General features: G+C 28.6%; 1 protein-coding gene across 7 annotated transcripts; it reads right to left on the bottom strand.

Annotated features, from left to right (window-relative positions):
• Positions 1–17,663: 17,663 nt before the first annotated feature.
• LOC111030895 lies at positions 17,664–23,755 on the bottom strand. 7 transcript variants are annotated; one of them, XR_002604146.1, is made up of 6 exons: positions 19,785–19,963; positions 19,320–19,588; positions 19,007–19,209; positions 18,529–18,709; positions 18,208–18,448; positions 17,664–18,047 (listed from the first exon to the last, which is right to left on the bottom strand). XR_002604146.1 is itself a non-coding variant. In XM_022310606.1 (3 exons), the coding sequence occupies exons 1-3, from the start codon at positions 18,721–18,723 to the stop codon at positions 17,959–17,961; spliced, it is 474 nt and encodes a 157-aa protein (XP_022166298.1). In that variant the 5' UTR covers positions 18,724–18,790; the 3' UTR covers positions 17,664–17,958. The 7 variants fall into 7 exon arrangements, 2 of the variants coding, with proteins under 2 accessions (XP_022166298.1, XP_022166299.1); XR_002604145.1 differs by lacking the exon at positions 19,785–19,963 and adding an exon at positions 23,466–23,755 and having other exon boundaries at positions 18,208–18,709; XR_002604147.1 differs by having other exon boundaries at positions 18,208–18,709; positions 19,012–19,209; positions 19,785–19,975.
• Between the last annotated feature and the right edge of the window lie 1,189 nt (positions 23,756–24,944).

Raw genomic sequence — 24,944 nt, 5'->3', positions numbered from 1 at the left:
CTTTGTCGAATTTGTATTAAGTGTTTTGTTATTATAAAATAATATATAAAGTATCTTAAATTATGTTCTATTGTCGAATCAACGTCTTGCATTTAATTACAATAGAATGTTATCAAATGTGTTTTGAATATCAAAGATTAGCTTGTATCAAATTGGTTTCCGAGTTCTTACTACATTGTCCTTACTGGTTCTTGTTAAAAAAAAGGATACTTTAATAAGGTGTGATGATTCAGCTCACCGAAACGAGTTACTTTTTTCAAAAAGGAATCAAGTCAACTCAGATTTTTCCTAGAAACATTGAAAATATCTTTGAATCATTTGAGGATACAAAGAATGGTAATTTTTGCACAAATCGAATTTTTAATAACTTCATATGATACTTCTGCCGTGTAAGAGTGCTGGAGTATAAACGAAGATATTTTTGATTTTAAAATTTATGATTTGGTTTATATCACTCGTGTTGTGCATGCAAATGTATTTTTCAAAATTGTTTTGCGGCCGTTATGATTGCGTATAACTTTAACTGATAAAACCTAAGCAAATATGGTCATATGAATCTTTTCGATGAGTTCAAAGAATCTACAATATAATATGAAGATTTGATGTACAACAGATCAGCTATCAACAGTCAACACTCTCGATAAACAAAGACTGATTACATCTTACATACCTATACGAACTTTCCTGAAAGAACTCCAGCTTCTTCTCTCCGAAATGGTGCAATACCTAATAGTTTATGGTGTTTATACACATATAATATGCCCATGGAAAGATAATATGCATGGCGGATATCAGTCGACTGTACTTTGTGCCCTTGTGGCGTTGAGATCTAATGAATAAATAAAAAACATAATATGATAAATACTAGTCAGTATGTACGTAAAAACAATAATACGTTTGATCGCTTCAATAGGGGTTTCTAGAAAATAGAAACGGTCCGATGTACTCGGTGCCACGTTATTATTTTCTTACAGTAACATATAATGTAGGTATACTGCTGAATCACTAGAGGAGCCGCTCGAGAACTAAAAAAAAAAACAAAATATTTTCAGCAGAATATTTTGCGAAATATTCCTTTCCGTTTTCCCACCCACCCATAAAATTTGGCAATATATCGCGCCACCGGTTTACACCTGTATACACTGGTATTTTGGCTCCTGTTGAGGTCGATCTATTTTCGTGGTGGCGGGACGTGTACCTACTACCTACTCTTCTTTTTTTTCACCGTCAACTGAAAAACGAAATTGTTTGACGCACTGAATCTGGCTCGAGAATAACATTATGATTACACTGCGAAACTGCAGTTGTCGCGAGTGTTGTTGTATGAAATACCTATCATAACACGTACGAGAAAGATTGAGGAAAAAAACGAGAAAAAAACCCTCTCAGCGATACGCGTTTATAATAATATTATAATACTCGTTATAATATTATTATATAAATATAATCGACGGCGGGCATAATGAATATTCATATGAATACGGCAACGAGCACGATGCAGGAACAGAATGATAACTCAGCGGAGGGCTATATATGTATTACATAGGTATAATATATAGGTACAGTGAAACCTGTGGTCACCTCCAGAGAGCTTTTTGAGAACCAACTACAAACTGTCTACAAATTGTACTCTCTAAATAGCAGGTACCACCTCCGAATAGAGGACTAAATGTCAGCAACCGAGATTCCGAGAATCAGAGGTTTCACTGTCGTATTCGTGAATAATTTACAATATATAATCATGGGATCTCTCTGTAACTTAAATAGCATTTACACCATAGAGCATTTTATTTCACATTATGCAATTTATAATAATTTATTACCTTTTTCATATCAGATATGTTTCTATTCTTATAAATTTACCAAACTACAATTTTTTTCAGGTAAACAACACTAATCGTCAATTATAACACGTTGATCATAAGTCTTAAATAGCAGAAATCGTTTCCATTTATTTATATTCTATACGTGAGTAGTTATCAAAAATCAAGGACAAACTTGCTTTTTATAAAGAATTTATACATGCTCCCATTATTTGATTTCGATATACTTATAATACAGATTTATTATTTCTCGTTATTTTTGCTATTATTATATTAACTATAACATCTATATTTCACATAAATGAATCAGTAGACAGTTTTAATATTCGTTTCAATCGCAAACACTTGGCAGTTAATGAGAGTTAAGGTGTATTCCTTTTATGATTTTTTTTACTAATAATATTATTTAAGGACATAAAACACAAAGTGTTCAGTATTTAAACAGACAATAAAAAACATTCTCCCAGTCATTTTTCAAGGAATATAAAGTTAGTTGATTAAATTAAGTTGCATTGTTCAATAATTCTAAATACCTATAGCTATACATACCAATCACTGTCATACCCGTAAATAGTTTCCAAAATAAATCAAACGATTGAAGAGCACTCATTGATGGCGGTTTTGCCAAGTTTTTTGAAAGTATCCTCAATATTTCAACCAAAGAATCAAACTTAACAATAAATGCTAATAATAACTCGTGTGCACAGTAATGAATACACACATGTTCGTACACACTTTGTAAGTGGTAAACCAAATGTCATCGGATCGGTTATATGGATCGAACCACAAAATTAATAAGATAATAAAAATGTTATTGACCTTGAAAAATGTCTATTATAATAGAATAGTAAAACAAACAAAATCTGATTTTTTTCGTTAGTTTCGATTGAAACCACACCGTTTTGGTTTGTTTGTGCCGAATAAAAAAAAAACTGTTTTTTAATCACTTGTTAAAGTAATATAATGTTGTTTTCATTTTGAGTGGGCTTATAACAGCAATAATCGTATAGTGTACTATTATTTATTGTTAATGGGAAAGGAAGCAGTTTTTCAATGCCTATATCAATACACAGAGATCTCCGTTGTCTGTCTTTCGTCCTAGTCGCGTACCGACTGTCACTCACAATTTTTTTTTCTAAAGCCCTCCAACTTAAAAAACGAAATTTCATTATAACTTCTTACAAGCAAAACACGTATTCCAATGGCAATCGGTATATTATTAAACATTATAAATATGTAATATATATATATATAGGTGTATAATATATGAGTAAAAATTAAAATATGTTTACACACTCGTTCAGAACTGCTGTAATGCAACCATTAAATAGTATTTTTTAAATTAAATAATTTAAATTTAGACGCATAAACATTAAAATATTCAACGCCAACTGCAGATAAGGCGCCAATAGGAACAGACTAACGATAAAGAAATAAAATCAAACGTTTTGATAAATTCTTTCTTTCATGTGTTTAAAATATTATAAACATCTGACTTCGCTCGGAGCAAGTATGAACAAAATTATGAGATTTGACGCTCTGTGAATTTCGGTATGAGTATACCTCATTGACAAGTCCAGAGCAAGTCCAATCTTATAAAAGATAATTTTTAAAAGTATTCAAGTACAGGTACACATATATACTTATTTGTTATTTTGAAAAGTATTTAAAACACGTATTAATCATTTGAATACTCATGACTCAGCAAAAAAGTATTTGAGTACAAATACAAATACTTTAAAAAAGTATTTATAGATATTATAAAATATTTTCAAATTGTTCACAAAATATTTTTTTTACCTTCTAAATGAACTGAACCGATTTTTATGTTTAACATTAATTTTATATGGCATACATTTTACATCGCATCATTTAACTGAACTTTAAAATGGGCAACTGTTTTTTTCTTTGTCAGAGTATTAGATTTTTTGTTGAGAGTATAATTCTCAGAAAAAAATAAATATTCTAAATTTTTATTTTTATTTTAAGTTATCAAAATTAAATAGAGAATATACAAAAATATAAAATTTAAAAATTAGTATTTGATTTTAAATAGAGATACTTGGAAGACAGTATTACAAATACATATTTGAGTACTTAATGTACTTTTTCCCAAGCACTTTACTACTCTGGCGGTGTCACAGAGTCACATACCTATCTATGTGGACAAATCTGACCGAGATGGACTACCTGCTTGCAGTGGATTGGATATTAAGAATTTGTTTTATTCCGATTCAAATCTAAAAATATTTTAAAAAACTTGAAAGCAGAGATATTTGAAACTTCCAACCCAGTGGTTCCTGCATATTTTTTTATCAAAAGTCACTGTGAAGCCGGTTAGATGGCGCTATGGGCGTATTCCTATTCCATAGATCAATTTTATTTTCCGAGGATAGAATTTGTGGTTACAAACTATATGTTTAAAACTTAAAACGTTGCCCACCTGCTTAGTGTGCTCTACAAATTAGAGAAAATTACTTTCTAATTGAATAAGTGGTGACTGGTGACAAATATACTTATTTTATATGATTTTTAAATAAATAGATGTATATTTATATTTTTCTATACTAATTTTGAAAACACTTTTTAGAGGTATATTTTCCAAAATCTGCTAAATACCTATGTGCTTAATCTTTTATTGTTTTGATAGATTCTTTAGACATAGTTTTCGGTTACTGATGGTATTGGTTATGCATTTTTAGTTTTTTTCTCTTTCACCCTTTTATTAAAATAAAATATTTTTTCTTGCATTTGTTTATAATTGCAAGGATATGGAACCAAAATGACGCACTGAGAAGACATATATTGTGTTTTTGTTATTTTTTTCAATAAAATCATTTTTAATTGACAATTTTTTTTTGTTCATATAAATGTGCTTGAACTTATTTCTTTTTTTACATAATCTTATTTTGGCTCGCTGTTGTTATTTTTACTTATTGATTCATTATCAATTCACTATATAATATACAGGGTGATTCCCTAAGCATGCTTGTCAGAATTTTACTATCTAGTTGTACAATTATTAAAATTTTGATTTTAAGTCTATTTTATAGTCATATTTTCAAATAATTATATCTTTTATACAATTTGAGAAATGTCTTATTGTGGCGATATCAACTCTATTTTTAAAATTAGAATCACCATTCTATAACCATTTCCTATAAATTGTTAATCAATCTACGTTTTGAAAATTTTTATGTATCTAAATCAAAATTCTAACGAGTATTTTCGAATTAATTAAACTTTGTTTATTAATGATAATATAGGTCTAATATAATAGGTAATGCGTTTGAATTTGAAATATATGTGTTCTACGATGATTTGAAAACTTATAAAACCAATATTAATCCATCGATATTTTATAATTCATACAAATGTCAGAGTATAATAAAGATCCAATGTTACATCTGTTTTATATATTTTTTAAATTTTTTTTAAATTTTATATTTTAAATTAATTTTTTATCATTTTTATGGACCAATATTATTTCTTTATTATAATATGAACATAAATATTTAGTACTATGCATATTAATAACGCAGAAACGACTCTTTAGAACATACTTTAATAGTAAAAAAATCTAAATTATTAGAAATATTTTACCTAAGTATTCTTGGAAATTTTAAAAATAACACTATGAATAAATTTAACTTAATAGTCTATTAAATACTTTATAAATTATAATTAATCATTTTTAAAACAAAAGTTAATAATATATTTTTAATTAAAGACTATTATCCTTAGTGTTTAAAATAGAATAACTCAAAAAATGTTCTTTCAAATTTTGATTACATTTCGTTAAAATGTACAGAAAAATCATCTGATTCAAAATTTGCATTATAAATATGTAGATTCTCACTTGAACAACTAAGGTTGATATCACCGCAGGATATTCCTTAAATGTTGTGAAAAATCTAATTATATGAAAATATCGTATTACTGTTTGACTAGACTAAAAAATTCCAAAAATCAGAAATTTAGTTTGATTTGCATAGTTTAAACAAAAAAACGGCATGAGCATGCTAAAAAAGATACTTTGTATAATAATAATAATAATACATCGTACCTAGGAGGTACCTATATCTATGTATTGTAATATTTTAGTTAAGTGCAATTATCGCTCAAACGACACAATGAATGACAATACCACGCCATGTTTGTAAACACATTAACAAATGCTACCGATAACGAACATCTATAATATTTATGGGTAATATAAATCATAAATGTAATTTAATATAGTGCAACAGCGATTGAAAGAAATAACAATACGAATATTTTGATAAGAAAACATTTCGATACCGTAAATATCGTTTCATTCAAACTTTTTAGATTTTCGAATTATGTATATTATTTTACTTGATTAAGTTGAACGTCTGATTTTATTTGTATCGTTTCGTTTCTTTTGTTTTTCATTTCGTTAGCGCTAGCCTTCGATAGCGGAGTGCCAAAAATCATATAGCTAGTGGGACTAATTACAAATTGCAATATTTTTAATTTAAATATAAAAGCAAACACTGTTCGTTAAAAATATAATTATTTTTCATTTAATTGTTAACTAAACGCTCAATTTATCTGGACTCGGAATTCGCAATGCGTTCTTACCTTGGCGAAATGGCACACTGAATAACAAAAACTAAAAAAATACCCACAGTAGGTAATGTGGGCAAAAAAAATTAGTCAAAATAATTTGGTTAAAAAAGTTATAGCTGTATGCATGCATTTTCGATTACGTCTTCAATATAGATTTGTGTACCTAATTTATTGACTGAACCATATTATTTTGTATATTTTATAACAATATTATGTGACTCATAACTGTATGTTTCAAAACACAAAATATCTTATACTTTTGAACTCTCAATGTAACAACTAGTTCAAATTTTCTACCAAACAACCAACAACCTCAAAGTCGAAGATTGAGATAGTTGGTATTTGAAACCCTGCTTTGCACAAGTCAATTATTTGAAATGTGCTTATTTAATTACATTTATAATAATAATAATAATAATAATATTAATAATATGTATTCAAAGATATTTGAAATCTCAATATAAATTTTGTAATTTGTACCACCTATACTTATATTAAATTAGTAATAAAGAGGATCTATTATAGTGTAGGTATCATACGAACTTATTAGTTTTTGATTTAATAAATGTGTATTGTTTGTTTTTGTTTTCTTTGTGATAAAGCTAAAATAATTTATTACATTAATTCTATTCATTAACAAATAATTAGCTGTCCTATTCATTTTTATATCCTTCATATGATAGTATAGTAGTCACCGTTTGTTGGACACACCATAATATTTGAGTTCACTAACCGAAGAATCAACAAGTCGAAGAGTCTAAGAATATAAAAATATATACATAATATGCATATTGTGACAAAAAATATTAAATTTAGCAATTTATTAATTAATATTTATTATTATGTATTTAGTTATTGATGTTTTTCAAATATATTCATAGAGAAAAAAAAATTGGTAACCATAAAAATGAAAAATATTATATTTGCAATGACCTCAAATGATGTAAAAAAATGTTTTCAACAAATATAGTACTTTCGGTGTAATGAGTCGAGGATAAATTGCTCGATATATCGTCAAAATATTTGGGATGAAATTGGAAAACGGACTAAAAAAATATTGAAATATGACTTTAAAAAAAATACACATTAACCAGTGAAGGCCAATCGATGGATTATCTTGCATTCTTGCCTTATGTGAATACGTGTAAATCGGGTCCCTGATTGAGTCCAATGGACGAATGTGTCCATTAATCATAAGTCCAACCAACCTCGACTACTGTAAAATTCTTGAGTTCACAATGTTATACAGTTATTATTTATCATTGCTTGTATAGTAATAATGTGTTTACATTTCGAAACATTTTAATTATAAATTTAATAAAGAAAATAGTGTACTTTATATACATATATTGTAATTGATTTTTTAATAAAGTTTTTTTCATTGGACAGTACAACTTACCATGTAATTATTTTTCTGATTAAATTAATACAGAAACATATTTATCAGTGTTAATTTAGATCGAATGTAGTGCGATCACTGCATATTTCTTTCTTTACAAAACGATAAACTAATAAGCACAATTTAATACTATATGGTCATTATTTTTACGTAGATATAACTAATTGGTAATTATTATTATTATTATTAGTAGTAGTATTATTATTATTATTATTATTAAACCTTTCAGTCTAAAATTTTAAAATTATGTACCTATAGCAAAATAGTATTTATAATAATTTTGCAAACATGAAGCTTAAATCAGATTCAGACGATTTCCGAACTTTATCTACAGTGTAGTATATGCGGAGTGGTAACTGGCAAATTATATAATTTAAACTTTATATACTGCAGCAGAAAATCGGTACACACTAAGGTTTCCTTTCATGAGCGAGGATCGGCTTGGTAACGAAAAATCGATTCCTTGTTTAAATCTTCAATATAATAATATAAAATATAAAAACATCTTCTCTTCTAGCCTTTATGGCTGACTGTTTTATAAGACCATCTTTAAGTTTTAACGTCTAGACGGTATACCGTATAATATTACATCATGTTGCGGACGACCGATAGGTAATTAATTAACGAAAATAATATGACGTCAAACACTTGAGGTTAATACATTTATGTTTTTAGAAACTGTTATAATTTCCGATCGAATACAAATATGTAATATTGCAGTTGTTGTTTGAGGAACGTTAAAACATACACTATATTCCTGCGCAGAATCAACTAAATATAAAGTTGGAAAAATCCTGTTATAGTTTTGTGTAGGTATATAAATAAAATGTATTTCAAGATCAAAAAAAAAAAAAAAAATAGAAACAATATTATGGTATATTTAAAAAAAATATATATTATTAAAAACACCAGAGACCATGTTAAAAAAATAAATCACCCTATCTATTTATTATTATACCCTTTATGATAAGCACAATAGACTATACTAAACACTCCATAAACATATTGCGGTATATATAGTTTTATTTTTTTATCGACATCCGGCCGATGTAGCAAGATAATTTGATGATTCATCATAAAATCAAATAAATAAACAGAAGTGAATAGGTACAACATAATATACTAATCACGTGATTCATATTTATGGGGACGGAAAAAAACCTTAAGACATGTGTAGTCATTTTCTGAAGTCATTTCTAAAAGGATATGGAAATTTTATTTTTTTTTAGAAAGAAGATATTATTCTCTAAACCGATTAAAAGCCGAAATGTCGAATTTTAATGTTCTCATATCTAAAGGCACATTATAAAAGTGAACTGTCAGTTCACTTTCTTCATGGATTTGAAATTTTTATTTTAGAAAGAGAAAATAATCTCGTAAAGTAGCTAGAAGGCTGGCTTAATACTTTTCACAATAAATCAAAACAATACAATTTAAAATGCCATTTAATTAGTAAAATTATACCGTTGCATATAAAACAAGGACTTCAGCATTTTGGAATTTAGCCATCTTGTAAAATAATATCCTATTTCTAAAACAAAATGTTTTGAAATCGGTTAAAACTGGGCTTCAGAAATCTATTGCTTGATTCGAGGTATTTTTCCATACGAAATTTGATCGCTGTGATGCTGTCACGCCGTTCCCAATAATTAACTAAAATTCATATTATGTAGAAAGATCAATTAAAATAGGATAAGACAATTGATGTGTGTAAAAATGATTTTGATAATTGATCTATATACTCATTATAATTTACCGTATCATTAGTAAAATAATGGTCTTATGTATTTTAATACTTTTGAAGGTTATTTTATTTTGAAACGCAGTTTACATTTTATTATACATATTATACTACTAAAATAATAATTATTCTTCTTTTTATTTTTATTTTTAATTGTATTCAGTATTCAGAGGATTTTTCAGTGGATCTTTTTTTACAGCAAAAAACCTTACATTATAATTAGTAATTATTATGAGTATTATTATTCAAGAATTCAACTTAGTAACAAGGAAAAACGAGCAGTGCAGGTATTTTGAAATGAAATAATTGTATTTTTCAAACGAATAATTAGTCATTATAGGTACTTATATAGACAATGATATTTTGTTTTCGATGACTAATATTCTCAACGCAGATTTTATCACTTATTAGAACTTTAATAAATATTTACGAGTGAAAATATTTGCGTCAAAACGAGATACGGACAAATAAAATCGTATCTTACAAACTAAAAATTCTCCAAAATCTCAGATACCTGTGTCCTTCATTCGTGTAGGTATTCAATTTAGAACTGCCAATAGGTGTATCGTTCAAAAACGAAAATTGTTACCGCACGTGTTCACGTAAGTATAATCTTAGTCGACACATTTATTATCTGATTACGACCGTGTTTTTGTGTTATAACATTATAATGTATTTTTACTTTTTACTAGGTAAGTACTACAGACAGTGGTATTTTCATGTGCCTATGTTGTCTGTGTATTAGTACTAACTACTTAGTAAGCATTCCCGTAAGTTAGTGACAATGCATTTCACGAGAACAATATTACGAATAAAGGAATTTTATGAGTTTTATTTAATGAACAAAAATATAAAATTTTACGATAATATAATAATAATAATCTTTATTTCACTAAATAAAATTTCAATTACAAATTCAAACAGACAGTGTAATATACACAGTTATAACATTTAATACATAGATTTATAATGAATAATTTCAAATTAAAACATAATATTACAATATAAGTATAGGTACAAAGTGTATCTATGTAACATATGATAATAATGGATAGTGACAAAGATTTAATAAAACAAAATTATATACGATTTGTGTAATAAAAATAATTAATAATGAACCCTATCTTTAGAAACGTTCGCATCAAAGTCACCTGGTTTTTATCTTGAGCTAGTATGAAAAAATAATTTCACTCACCCAAACGGACTATTCATTTTTGGTCAAATTTATCATCATCACCCAAACATCGACCTCCCTAAGTTACAATGAACAATATTATAATAGTAGTTATAAACAGATATAATTGTAATAAAAATTTGTCGAGAGATAAATTGAAAAAATCGAGATCTTCTCAACTGTTATATACAGGGACATTAATACATTACTTGGGGAATATATTATTTGAATTATAATTTTCAATTATTGTAGAAGGTTTTAAATATTTTGAAATGTATAGAACATTAATATCGGTGCAGATGCTTTTGTTTTTTGCACCTTTGACTCTTTAGGTATACATTTATATTGATCCTTATGGTCTAAGTATTAATTTAAGCGCAAATGATAGGAATGTATTTAAAAAAAATATAAGTATTTGGCTAATTTTTTATAAGCTCTATAAAAGCAGGATCAAAAGTCTCGTACACACGCATATATACTAGAAAAGATGGAGCGTTGGCAGCGGCGCCCCCTCCCCCGATCAACTTTTGCTACAAATAATATCACAACTATACAACGTAATTACGCTTAAAAATAATTTTTATAAGACGGTCATACGGATTATATATTATATTATTATTACAGAGTTGGTCTTAAATCGAACGTTAAACTGAAAAAGATAATAAATTGGTGGTGGCGGGGGGAGGTGCAGTGGTCGTCGCCATCATCGTCGCCGGACGGTCGCCAGGGGCCGCGCGCGTGCACAAGTAATACATATAATATATATTATTTTATTATGTTGTTAACAAATGTTACAATAAATACAATGGCGAACGAGTGCACACGATGCACTTTGTATAATATAAATAAATAATATAATATATTATCGGTATTTGAGGAAATTCGTGAGCGCGTGCCGAGGGACACATTGTACCGGTTTAAATATAGGGAACTATATTATAATCGTTACACATTTTAACGTGTTCGATGGAAATATGGTACAAGAAGATTAAATTAATAATATGTTGTACGTGATGAAAAGCGATGCACAGTGAGGCGATGCGCAGCTGTGTACCTCTGTAACACTCGTTAACTGTATCATATTATATGGAGGGTGATCCACCAAGCATGCTCACCCCCTTTTTTCTTCAATAATGCAGTTATTCAAAATCTGATTTTTTTTTTATACACACTTTAAGACCATATTTTCAAAATCTTGAGATTTTTTTGTACTACTTAAGGAGTGACCTGTGGAGATACAAGCTCCTGTTTCTCAAATGAAAACATCCCTACTCAACTATAAATTATACAGTAGATAATTTTTTTGATATTTTTGACGTATCAAATTCAAAATTCGTACAAGTAGTTTTTTAACTCTGTTTTCTAAGGATAAATGGTCCATAGTAATGAGCCTATAAGATATGGGAAGTATGTTAATTTGAAAATTGTAGTAATTAATATCAATATTAATAATTATTAAAAATGGCCCAAGTTTAATAAATACTATAGATTCAATTTTATGTCTATTTTATATTCATGTAAAATCATTTTTAAGGACTATTATCCTTAATACAAACATTTTACTAACTAAGAAACTACTCATTAGAATTTTGAATGTGGTACATCAAAATATTCAAAAAAATTATCCAATAATTAAATTACAGTAAAAGAGGAGGGGGTTCTCATTTGATAAACAGAAGTTTGTATCACCACTGGATACTCCTTAAGTAGTATAAAAAAATTAAAGAATTTGAAAATATGGCCTTTGAGTACATTTAAGAATTCAAAAAATCAGAAATGGAATGAATTCATTATTGAAGGAAATGATGGGTGTGAGCATGCTTGGAGAATCATCCTGTATATATATGTACTATAATTATGTATAATATTATTATAAATTATTTCGATGTATATTATGGCCCACTTAATACAGTCGTATTATATTATATAATATTATCGTATTGTAGTATGGGCATTATGTCTTGCGTCGGTGGAAATATTTAAAAAAAAAAAAAATTCGCAAGCTCATAAAAGCTAAATAATATTGAGCTTATTATACTACGCATTAAGTGAGGAAATATGGGACGAGTTTTATTATACATAATACATAATAAACACCAAAACCAGCTCACCAGATTTGGCGTGTCGGGTGGATTCGTGGTGTTCAATATATTTTAATATTATATAATATATATGTCTTATTATAGGATTACTCTGTATGCGAGAAATGGTTGTAACTTGTTATTTGGAGTCTTATTCAGCAGGGTGTTATTATTGTATACACGCTTGAGTAGGTTATTTGGATGCCCGACGAAAACCTTGAGCAACCTCCTACAACCGAGTAACTACCATCATTAATTGTTGTTCTATTTCAAGGACACTAAACTTTTTTCGTATCAAAAATATAATTGTCAAACCTCTAGTATAATCCCCTAATCTCACGGGTCCTAGGATTCGACGGCTGACTAGTCCTGAGTAGAATAATATTTGAAACTGAGAGAGTGGTTCAATAAAATATGATAAACAGTTGGCTAATGTACCTATTATCGATTGCCGTTATTATTTGAGCTAACATGGATTGTGTCGATATAGTATTTCAGAAACAATCTAAAAAATATATTAAAAGAGCGATCAAAATATAACACAGTTTGACGTAATAACGTAAACATAACCTATGCCAAAATATTTAAGTCAATGTGTTTTAAAAATTAATACCTATTTAATTTATTTTTAATAAAAAACTTTTTACAAAATAGTCCTAATACTCACATGAGATGTACAGAGTAAAAAATTACTCGGATTTTGGGTTAACCGTATACGGGTTTTGATAAATTCTAATGCTTTGAAAAAAACAATCCTCCGGGTTTCGGATTTTTTAATGGGTTTTAAGGGTGTTGGTTTGGGTTAATTCTGGTGCAAGGCCTCGTCTAAAACATACCGTTAATAATATCGCACAACTTGTGTGGTGCTATAAGAACTGCGCATACTTTTTAATACAACAGTTACAATTCTTAACTTTAACTGAAAGTAATTATTAATAATACATTATAAGACTGTACTTTTGCCCTTCCGGTTCGAGAAGTAAACAAATACAACGCACTACAGGTGCTCAGTAGATGAAACTAAAATCACGGGCTCATAATGATAATATACCTATACTTTTTAATAAAAAAAATACACAGCACGCTAGCCTTATCCTCGCGACCTCTGCAACAGCGAGCGTATTGGATTGTCTATACAAGTCACCGGAAAGCCGAATCGATAGTAATCATAATAAAAATATTATTAAATATTTTTTATCAAAAGGCCGCCGCCACAGGTCGCGTACTGTACTGTACTGTTGGACGGAGCTTTTGCGTGTGCGTGCGTGTACAGCCAAAAAAAAGGTTACGCAACACTGACTCGAGATATCGCGTTAATGTTACTGTCATATCACCTTTCGAGTCTGTCGAACTATGTACGCGTTGTTGTTAAACTTAACATGTATATATACGATTTTATGTTTGTTCATCGACCAGCTTTTGGATCATTTTAATTTGGACGGCATTTCATTTTTCGGCTAAGAGGGGTGGGCGAAGAGTGTCGGAGGTGGAGGAGGAGGAGGAGCCAAACACGATAGAGCGAATTAAATTTGTGATTTATTGAAGGTTTTATAACATTATACAGGTAGGGTTGTGGCCGTCTGTCATTTTTCTTAGGTTTTTTTATACAACAAGTCAGGTTTAAAAAAAAGTATTAAATACAATTACTAGATTGGTACTATATCATGTTAAAACTTAACATTTATTTTAGAAACCCTTTGTATTACGTCATTATTACATTACGATCTGATTATTACAAATTATAATAACAAGGGTACATACATTGTGTAGTAAAAACAAAAATGATTAAATAAAGAAAAATACATCCTATGAATATAATAGTTGATCTATACATTTAAAAAAATATATCTGATGTAAGAGATATATTTGATATTAGTTAATATATTTTGTAATTTGAATATTTTCAAGTAATCTATGGAGCTGATGGAACCACATGTGTGACGTTTACCTATACTAATTGAAATTTGTTTTTTTGCAATTGAACAATTATGAATACTCACATTTCATTGATATAACGAGGGAAGAATTTTACAATCTTTTGATTGAGTTTACTTTTATTTAAGGACACGGTAACATGCGGTTAATTTTTTTATGTCTATTCGGCAGCCAGTGATGAGGTTCGTGAGGAAACCTCATCATAGTCATTTTATTGCGTATGTGCCTATTTATAAAATTACTGTATAGTTGTGCTGTATATTTATTCAAAAATCACTTTTTTTTGATTTCATAATAAAGTTTGTCCACTACCGAATGTCGTTATTTTGATTTTCTATTTATCGAATTTGAATCCACAAATCGTCGTTGTCTATATGTTATATCACTGTAATATTTTAATCCATACAGTTTTACACTCCTGCACCAACATCCTTCAGATTACGAGGATAGTAACAATAGTTATATAATGACAAGCCTGCAAGTCGTTGTAAGTCTTCTAAAATTCAATTTTCATTAACATTTTTCGTTTATGATGTACATAATATGTTATTATGCCACAGATTATATAAATCTATTAATCTGTGATTATACTTAAAGCGTAGTGGTACCACGACGTTAATTCGCTTGTCGCCAGTGGCGTGGTGAACATTTAAAAACCCTGGCGCACATCATATATTTCAGCAGGTACTTACCCACTCTTTATCCCCTTTATATAATATAATTATTATGAAACTGTAAATATTTCAATTTTTGTTTTAGATTACTGGTTACTATAATATAATGTATCCAACCCAAAAAAAAAGATTGAACCATGACGAAAAGGCGTCATAAGACCGCGTTCACCACATCACTGCTTGTCGCTGATAATAATAAGACTTCGACGTCAGCACACCGAAAACCGTAAAAATATTTGTTAACCTTTCACTAAAATAAAAAAAAAAATAATTTAAGAAAAAAAAACTAGATAAAAATAATTACATAATTAATAAATACATCATTTTAGATGCTTCGACGCAGTAATTATGTTGTGCTACGACGTGCGTGAAATACTTTAGACCGAGGCACGACGAGATTCCTCGAAAGTTGGCTATTTTTTGTTGGCCTATAGCGTCACATATCGTTATTATTTCGACGAGATTTCGTTGGTCTGGTCTATTATAAAGAATATGTTTACACAATTACCACGTGGCACGAACCACGTGCAATTTTTATGATACTGTTTTTATATAATGATGTTTCGGGCGAATTCAGCTCTTGTCGTAAGTCGTACATACGTAATATCATAATACTATACAATTATTTATCACGGGACTTCGCACATGATATTATCTTATTATTCTTCCTCTAAAGTTCTATCGAATGTACGGTATTATATAGTTCAAAGATATACCGAGAACGATAGCCGTTATAAACATATTTAAAGACAGTACCGTATTGCGAAATAATAACTATTAAACCATGTAATATGAATTGTATGTATACACGACGAATGATTATTATAACGTAAATCGTCCGATATTTGATGAACGCTCATTATCGGGCAGATAATGATTTTTTTTTCTTATACACATTCACCTCGAACACATATTATTTTAATTACTGCAAGATTGATAGTAATATTATAACGTTGGTAGGTATATTACGTTTTAAAACGTTTCGGTATTTTAAGATGTCCGCTGGGTATTGATTATCATATTATTATCTCTTTATCAATTATTATATAGCCATCACGGTCGTTTGGCAACTCTAAGAGATTTTTAATTTGAGGAAACCGCAAAAAATTGACATTTCCAATAAAATAAAACTTATCTAACTTGTATTATTCTACAATAATTGTTTGTGTGATTTTTTATTAATAATTTTCAAACGACATAGAATATAATATCTGGAGGCCATGATACAATATTGTTAGAAGAAAAAATGTACATAGAAGAAGGGTATTAAGAAGCATCATTATAATGATAATTCAAATTGCTGACTTTGTACAAAAATTGTTGAAAAATATAATATGGACTGAAATTACCTGTTGGTCACTATATGGCTTCGTCCACTTCGATACAATGTGCAATGTTCAATACAACGATTATTAATTATTTTTATAAATCGATGATTGATCTATGACAATGACCGATTTTGAGCGGATCAAAGGTTTTTGTAAAAATGATACTCGATTTTGAAAATACATTGAAATATCAATTCTTATATAAACTCTTCTTCTAGCAAATACAAAATAATTTACTTAGGTAAACTACTATTGTGATTTTCAGTGAAATCAAACATTTCTACCAATAACCAATGGATTGATTGTATAAAAAATTTACAAATAATAGAACTTAATAATAATTATGACCGTCTACTAATGAATACAGTTTTCGAAAGTTAAATTACCAAAAATATAAAATGAAAATGCCATTTTAAAAAGGGGGCAAGAAGGTAATCGCACAGCAGGTGTCGAGGTTCCTCGTGTTTGAGTAACACCTTGTGATGTATGTGTTAAATTTGAATATATTGGCGAAATCATCTCATACGAAAAACAATTCTCAGCCTACATTACTGAGTATATTTATTTGCATGATACCTTTTTTGATATTGCTATAACAGTCATTATTTTAACTATTATTATTACTACCGCGGCAGGTTGATTTAATTTTTACCCAAAACAGTGCAATTAATAATATAATGAGTAAAAATTTAAAAAGAGACACATTTCATTATAAAATCATTACTTCATCACTCCGGTTAACATCTAAAATTAATTTTAAAAAAGTATACATACAAAATCCAAAACTATTTAAAGTTTGATCTTTAAATCTAAAACAGTGAATTAAAATATTGAACTAGATAATTGTTATTTTCAACAAGAATTGTTTGTCTTGAAATATTATTTTTAAGTTTAAATTAACCAACCTAACGAAGTTTGCTCATAATAACTATGAAAAACATAAACAGACATTATAAAATCAAATGAATATAATTAATTTTAGATTCATTTTGGGGGGTGGTAAACTGGTTAAAACATTTTTCCACAATTGTGTGTTAATTTTTTGTTAGTAAAATTTTTTTCTGCCAAATCTCAATACTTAACCATCACTTACATAGTATAATATTGACCTTACTCGTATACAATTTTAACTTCAAATTCATCGGAAATTTTGATATTTTTCTCAATTTGTTTTTTCAGGCTTATATAATTTTCATAAGCATATACTATTTTATTGCTGTGTCGTTGTTTCACCGCTGGCGCTGATGTGAAATATTTTTAAAATTCTTAATTTTGGAAATAACGTTATATCAATGTCAGCTGTAACAGATATTTTATTTGTAATATTGTAATAGGTATATTATAGTAAAAATATTTTCAATATGTCATATTACAATAATAATAAAGAGGTACTTATGAACTTTTAAAAATTCAATACATATTATTACCATATTATAAACGTTTTAATAAACGCACTAACCGTTTATGGACATGATTCCATGACACCAAACTACGTTAATCGCATAACACTTTGACATTAGCATGTGAAAGGTGTATACTAGTATTAGGAAAAGGATTAGATGGGAAGTGAATCCGTTCGGTAACATTCTGAGGAAGTATCCAAGGAGAATCAACCCATTGATAAAAAACAATACAAACCGATTGCCTTTTAGAATCACCGACAAGTTATCTTTGGTCACTTGATCATCGAATCCTTTGCCCTATATTATATACATTTAACGATCAATTATTTTGCTGATTCCGTGATAGTTGTTATATTATTGTTATTATTTTACATCACCATCATCACCGTTATCAGAAGATAATATTATTTCATTATTTAATCACTCACATCGTTATTGTTTTTGCAATCTTTGCAAGACTGTAGTATCTCTCGTCTAATTTTGCGATTCCTCCACCGGTACCATCCCACAAATGCCACTGCAGTCGTAAAAAACAGGGCAAGTGTGAGCGCGGTTGTTCTGTCGAAAAACATAATTTTGTGATTTAAGTATTAACTGACATTATAATATGGAATTTGATTGTTTATTTTTGTTTCGTTACCGGGTCAGTCGTGTTTTAATATTACAATAATTATTATATACAAACCAAATAAGAAACTTTATGTTATTATCATAGCAAACAAAAATAACCAGCATTTATTAATTCTAAAAGAAAATTACCAAAATATTTCTAGATAGTGTTTACAACACATATCTGTTATCATATTGTCATATTGTCATATTGATATCCACTTGTATTGATAAAACTGCACTTACCTAACCTTTATAGTTATAGAAGGTAAATATCGTATAGGTTATCACTGGAATATGATAAATTTCAAATCGACGAGTCTGGGAACCCAACAATTTCAAATTTTCAATCCGTCGGCTCCATTTACTAGTTGAAAAATAATCGGTGAGACTAATTTTTTTTTTAATAGAATTAAGTCGTGTCATAAGAATATAAATCGTCTGCTGTACTGTAATAATTATAATAACATGTTTTAAATGTTTTATAATCACAATTATAGGTATTTTAGTGTATTTAACTTTGCTTAAGAATTAATCGCAACGTTTACCAAATACTTACATCAGACCTTACTTGTTTATCCACTTATAATATTTTTTAATAATAAAGTAATCAGTTTATTCGAATTACACATAGTCGTTAAAAAACATAAATCTCCATATTTGGTCATAGCAACGACGTAGTTAATTAAATGTTAATTTTCCAATATATATATATATATATATATTTTATCGTTATAGTGTAAAAAGGACGTTTTTAATTTCATTCTTGAACAATCGTGGATGTACCCATGGATCACATTCTTTCAAAATGTTTAAAACTTCATTCACCTAAAATTAGTTTAAAATCAAATATCAAACGATTACAGTTATTACAATCAATATGATAAATATTAACAGTTATTATTTTTAAAATGAATACGTAACTAACATAATATAATATGACTTTACAACGCACCATAATTTATTTAGAAGGAATATAGTATAGCTAATAATTGTATAACTTAAGAAAAATAATTCTATTTACCAATCCAAAATGTTGTAACGCTGTGTTGGAATGAGAAGTATTTATTATATTTACACATAAATATTATATTTTTATGTTTGAATGTTGGAAAGAAAACATAAGCAATACAAGTTTGTTTTTTCATTGATACTTGAGCGGTTTAAAAAAAAAATTGACATGACATAAACGATAAAAGAAAATAATCAAATAAACTAATAATTTATGAGATAAAAAATATGAAACAAGTTATGATGTTTACTAGAATGTTTTTATATTATTTATCGAGGTAAGTCTCGAGTGTTATAGAAAATCCTTAATGATTTATATTTACAAAAACCTCAACCTTTATTAATTTAGTATTATGTTAGAATACTTTTTTATTGCATATTATATCTACTTTCGCAGCCTCAATATATTATGTCTATCTAATATTTTTTATCATCCGTGAAACTCAAATTGAATCAAAAAGTTAAAAAAAAAAAATAGTTTATGTAAAAATAATACATTTTATTTATCTTGCCACTTTAAACTAAACATTATATAATATTATTATTAAATACCTATAATGTGTTATTTATTAATTTATTGCAGTCCTAAGCACATAGGTACAAGCAATCGTACAGAATATTATCTGAACATTTTAAACATCAAACATGATATGGGTGTGTAAATACAATAATATTGCACTGTATAATATGTAAGTGTTTGTATTATATGTTCACACTATATAATATTTACTGCAAATAAGTGTTTTGAACGTATCAAAACGAAACACTTTAAGTTAACAGAGTTTAATCTATTATTATACAATATTTGATTGAAATTCGCTCGGTTTCGCCAGTTTGTTATAGCTGCATGTATAGGTACTACATTAAAATTAAAATTGCATTAATAACTGTGACAGCAGTATTATATGTTTTATGTCATTATTAAAATAGCACGGTTTAGTTCAAACGATATTATTAGGTATTTGCAACAAAGGGTCGCTCAAAAGGTTATGTTACAAAATTAAATAAATAAATTATAAATTATAAAAAAAATAGTATGGAACACGCTTTAAACAGGACGGAATAAAAACTACCGACCCACGGTTTCAAGAGAAATGTATTTTTTTTCGAAGAGCTTGTCATGTTTTTAAACATGGATTATCAAATTTTAAAATTATCTCGAAGCCTTTGATATGTTTTTCGTCAAAATAAGCATTCGTGTTATCGAATTCGACTTTCGAATTAACATAGTGTAAGGACAACACTATTCTATTCAAGTTATTATAAACAATGTTTCCGTTTGCCATCGCTGAATACTGTAATTTATAATTTTAAAGATTTGTCATGATAAGCTGATAAGCATAACATAACATTATATAATTACATGTAATCGTTTGAGTTGCTTAAACAATGAATGATTAATATTATTGTGCGCATTAAATAATAATTAATAAGTAGGTACCTATAAATCTATAATCTATATAATATATATATTGTTATACAGTTTGATTTCAATTCTGTTGTATGATTTAATTTTTGTTTCAAACAAAACATAAAAAGTGTAATGTTTGGATAGGCCCATGTTCGGATTCAATATTGGTTCAATTAAAATATGATAATATTGCTTGTTTGATAAATTGAATTGTTGTTTTTTTTTTGAAAACATGAAAGTTTTGGACGTGTTTGAAGAATAAAAAGACTATCGTACTTGTAATCGACTTGCTGAGATTTAAGTTCTCCATCACAGACTCACGGGATTGAATATGGCTGTACTACTTAAACATAAACTCTTAAAATTCATCAGTAGAAATTGTTTACTTAATGTATAGACTCTTACAGTCTCGCCGTTTGGTCCATATTCACAAATCGCAGACCGTCTCAAATTTTGCGGGATATTTACTCTCATAAAGTTAGCAGCGCAAACATAACAGACACATATTATCCCACGACTTTGTCTGTAACTTTTTGGACATTGTGTTTGATCTACAATTAGTTGGACTTCATTTTCGCCGTCAAAGCTTTTATTAAGTTGGCGTAATACGTCATTTACGGATTACTCTAAAAGTACAACTTCTACATGTTAGCTTAGTTTTTATCGATCAAAAAATATTAAACTCGTTTTGTTGGATTTTGAAAGTGGTGGACATTTCGTGTGAATCTTATTCTAGTTATATCTCTTGAAATGCTATCGATAGACAATACTTTTAGACGTGACAATACGCATCCTGGAAGCTGCAATATACGTGAAACGAGCTAATATTTCCATAAATTGTGTTAGTTTTAAAAATTCGTTTCTATATTTTACTTCTATACTACTGCCTATACATCATATAACTGACTATACGGCTTGATATTGTGAAATTAAGTACATTCGGTGAACTTTGCAGGCAAAAAACCATTGTACCACGTACAGGACTTTAGTCTTAGCCCTTAGGTTAAAAATTAAAGAGAAATAAATTAATACGAACTTCTATTTTAGACTATAGTTTATTATGACGTCTAAATATTAGGTACCTAATGAAATCTAGGAGTAAAACAGTTATTATTATTAGCGACCAAAATTAAACTCATCATAAAAAAGTGTTAAATACGATGCAAATATGCATGATCAAAATGCCAAAATATGCCCCAATTTATGTACAAAAAAAAAATTCAAAATATACAGTAAAATATTATGTATTCAAAATTTGTACTAAAAAAAAAATGTATAAATTAACTTTTTTTTTGAATCTAACCTACATGGTAATTAGTATAGGATAGATATATACACAATACACTATATTGTCAAATTATGTCTGTAATACAATAAATACAACTTTTAAGTGTGCAAATCACATTTTTATTCATTAGAAAATGTTTACAATTTTAATCAAACAATTGTATATACTTTAATCATGTATTTATTGTATTATAATTAGTCAGTGGGTTTAAACAATAATCCATCAAAAACCGTGTTAGTAACCATGTTATTATTTCTTTTCGATTCTTTGAAGCCGGATTTACAGCTAAGTCGTTTACTAGTGTCTTGTCGTGCAACGATGGCTTGGTAACTATATGGTTATAACTGGTAATCAATATGGTTTATAAGTTGAGTTGTGGTCAATTCTTAGTACCGATACTCTGTCGCAACTTGATTATTACACGATACCAAAAAATTAAGGTCCAATCACAAATCACAATACGATTTGATCAGCACGACATGACACACGATACGTAGTTGTGAATGCTCCTTAGCTGTTATAAATACAGTGTCGCAAATAAAATTCTATGTATATAAACAAAAAAATATACATTTCGATTATGAAAAAGATTTTCGTGGTTATTTAAAATTAATTGTTGATCAACATTTTAACTCTCGTTTTTATTTTTAAGGTGGCCAAGGAAAGAGTAAATAGTTATTTGTTCACTAAAAGTGTTTAAAATATGCAAATTATATGCTTTAATAACAACACATGCCTTTGCCCAATAAATATGCATCAATATGCAAAATAAAATATCGTCTATGAAATCAGTTTGATCTGAAACACCTACATTTCGAACCCTAGTTGTTAATAGCATAGAATAAAATAAGTTCTAATAATAATTGTTATTAGTTATGCATACACTAGTATCACACTATCAGTATGAATATGAAAATGCATACACAATAATTTCGATCTCTAAAACTATTATCATTATTATTATTGTTACTATTATTATTTTTATCATGACTTACATAATTGTTACTCGTGTACTCGGCGTGTCTATATATTGATATTCCGGTGTTATAGAAGATATTTTAAGTGAGCAAATACAACAGGTGATATATGATATTATATTAATAAGTTTATAGTACATGATTATAATATAATATGGTATTTTGTTGATTTATTGTTTGGTTAATTTGTAAACTTATATACTCTCGAACGGTTGGTTTAAGAACACTGAATGGTTATAACTGTTATAACTTTATAAGTATAGTTTTAATTATATGCTCAAGATTAGTAACAAATTATTGTGTGTACCAGGTGGCAGGTACCTACGCACAATAATGCGTACCTTAGGATTACAGTGTTACGTAATTGCGTCTATCTTTATAATATATACCTATACACCGTAAAGATATTTGTACCAATATACCTGATATAAGTTACATAAATTTAGTGTTTTAACTTAATCAGAGTTCGGTTATTGGTTTAATAACAGCTTTATGGATCAATCTATAGACATACAGATAAAAATTAATAAATAAATAATTGTTTCTAGGGGGTTGAGTGAAGATATTATGCCTACGGAAGCATTCGCTCGGTTCGTCGGACCAGAAAATCTTAAATCCTCCATTCTTCGCCATGAACAGATCATCCGGGGGAACACATCGTCAGTTTGACGGTCAAAGAACTTAAGAACAACAACGCATGAATGAGTTTCGTGAAGAGTAGTACTTTCTTATGGTTGATTCGATATGGAATTGTGGACGTTATCTGACCGCTTAGCCATTACCTACCCATCCATATAAAATCCAAATACCACCACTCACTCATTCACTCATTCATAGCTACGTATCAAAATTTACAAAACGTACGAACATGAAATTTGGAATAGTGTGGTTCATCAAAGGCTCTCGATGTGCAATAATAGAATAATATTTAGTTCAATTCACAGATATCTATACAAATTTCATGGAGTCTTTTATTTTAAAATCCAACGAAAGTCCTAATATTTTGTTCACCAACAATTGCATTTACCTGCCATTATGATAAAGTCTCATAATATGTGACCCCACTGCATTGGGATAGGTTCGAGTTGTCGGTAAATGCAGAAGTGCACCACGTGGTTTTATATGATCTGCGATATACATAGTGCAGTTCACTATTATAGTATTATTGACGGTAGTATTACACAAAATGATGAATATGCTAACACACATTTTCTGCGTCGTATAGCTAGCCTGCACTTCGGCGACACCCGGCCTATACCCGACCTTTTCGCCGTTGCTATCTCCGTCGACGACACCACCGACCAAATACAATTTTATGATACTTAGTATATTATATTATAATATTACACATCGATAGGTTTTTCTCGAAACTACGTTACAGCAATTTCGATTTCGACGTGTCAACGCATGCCATACACATTTCTCACACGATACGAATGCATAATATACCGTGCACTGACATTGAACTACACTTCAACACTATTGTACATACGTATA

Source organism: Myzus persicae, unplaced genomic scaffold, assembly GCF_001856785.1.
Source record: "Myzus persicae strain clone G006 unplaced genomic scaffold, MPER_G0061.0, whole genome shotgun sequence".
Lineage (NCBI taxonomy): Eukaryota > Metazoa > Arthropoda > Insecta > Hemiptera > Aphididae > Myzus > Myzus persicae.
Note: the sequence above shows the minus strand (reverse complement) of the source record. Positions and strands in the feature narration are given on the sequence as shown.

What these genes read in the sequence shown, in the direction of transcription:
- LOC111030895 (XM_022310606.1), bottom strand. Translation starts at nt 18,723, where the DNA reads ATGTTTTTCGACAGAACAACCGCGCTCACACTTGCCCTGTTTTTTACG. An exon ending in ATTGCAAAAACAATAACGAT is followed by an intron (nt 18,449 to 18,579) that starts GTGAGTGATTAA and finishes TATATAATATAG; the next exon opens with GGCAAAGGATTCGATGATCA. An exon ending in TGGAATCATGTCCATAAACG is followed by an intron (nt 18,048 to 18,207) that starts GTTAGTGCGTTT and finishes TATCTGTTACAG; the next exon opens with CTGACATTGATATAACGTTA.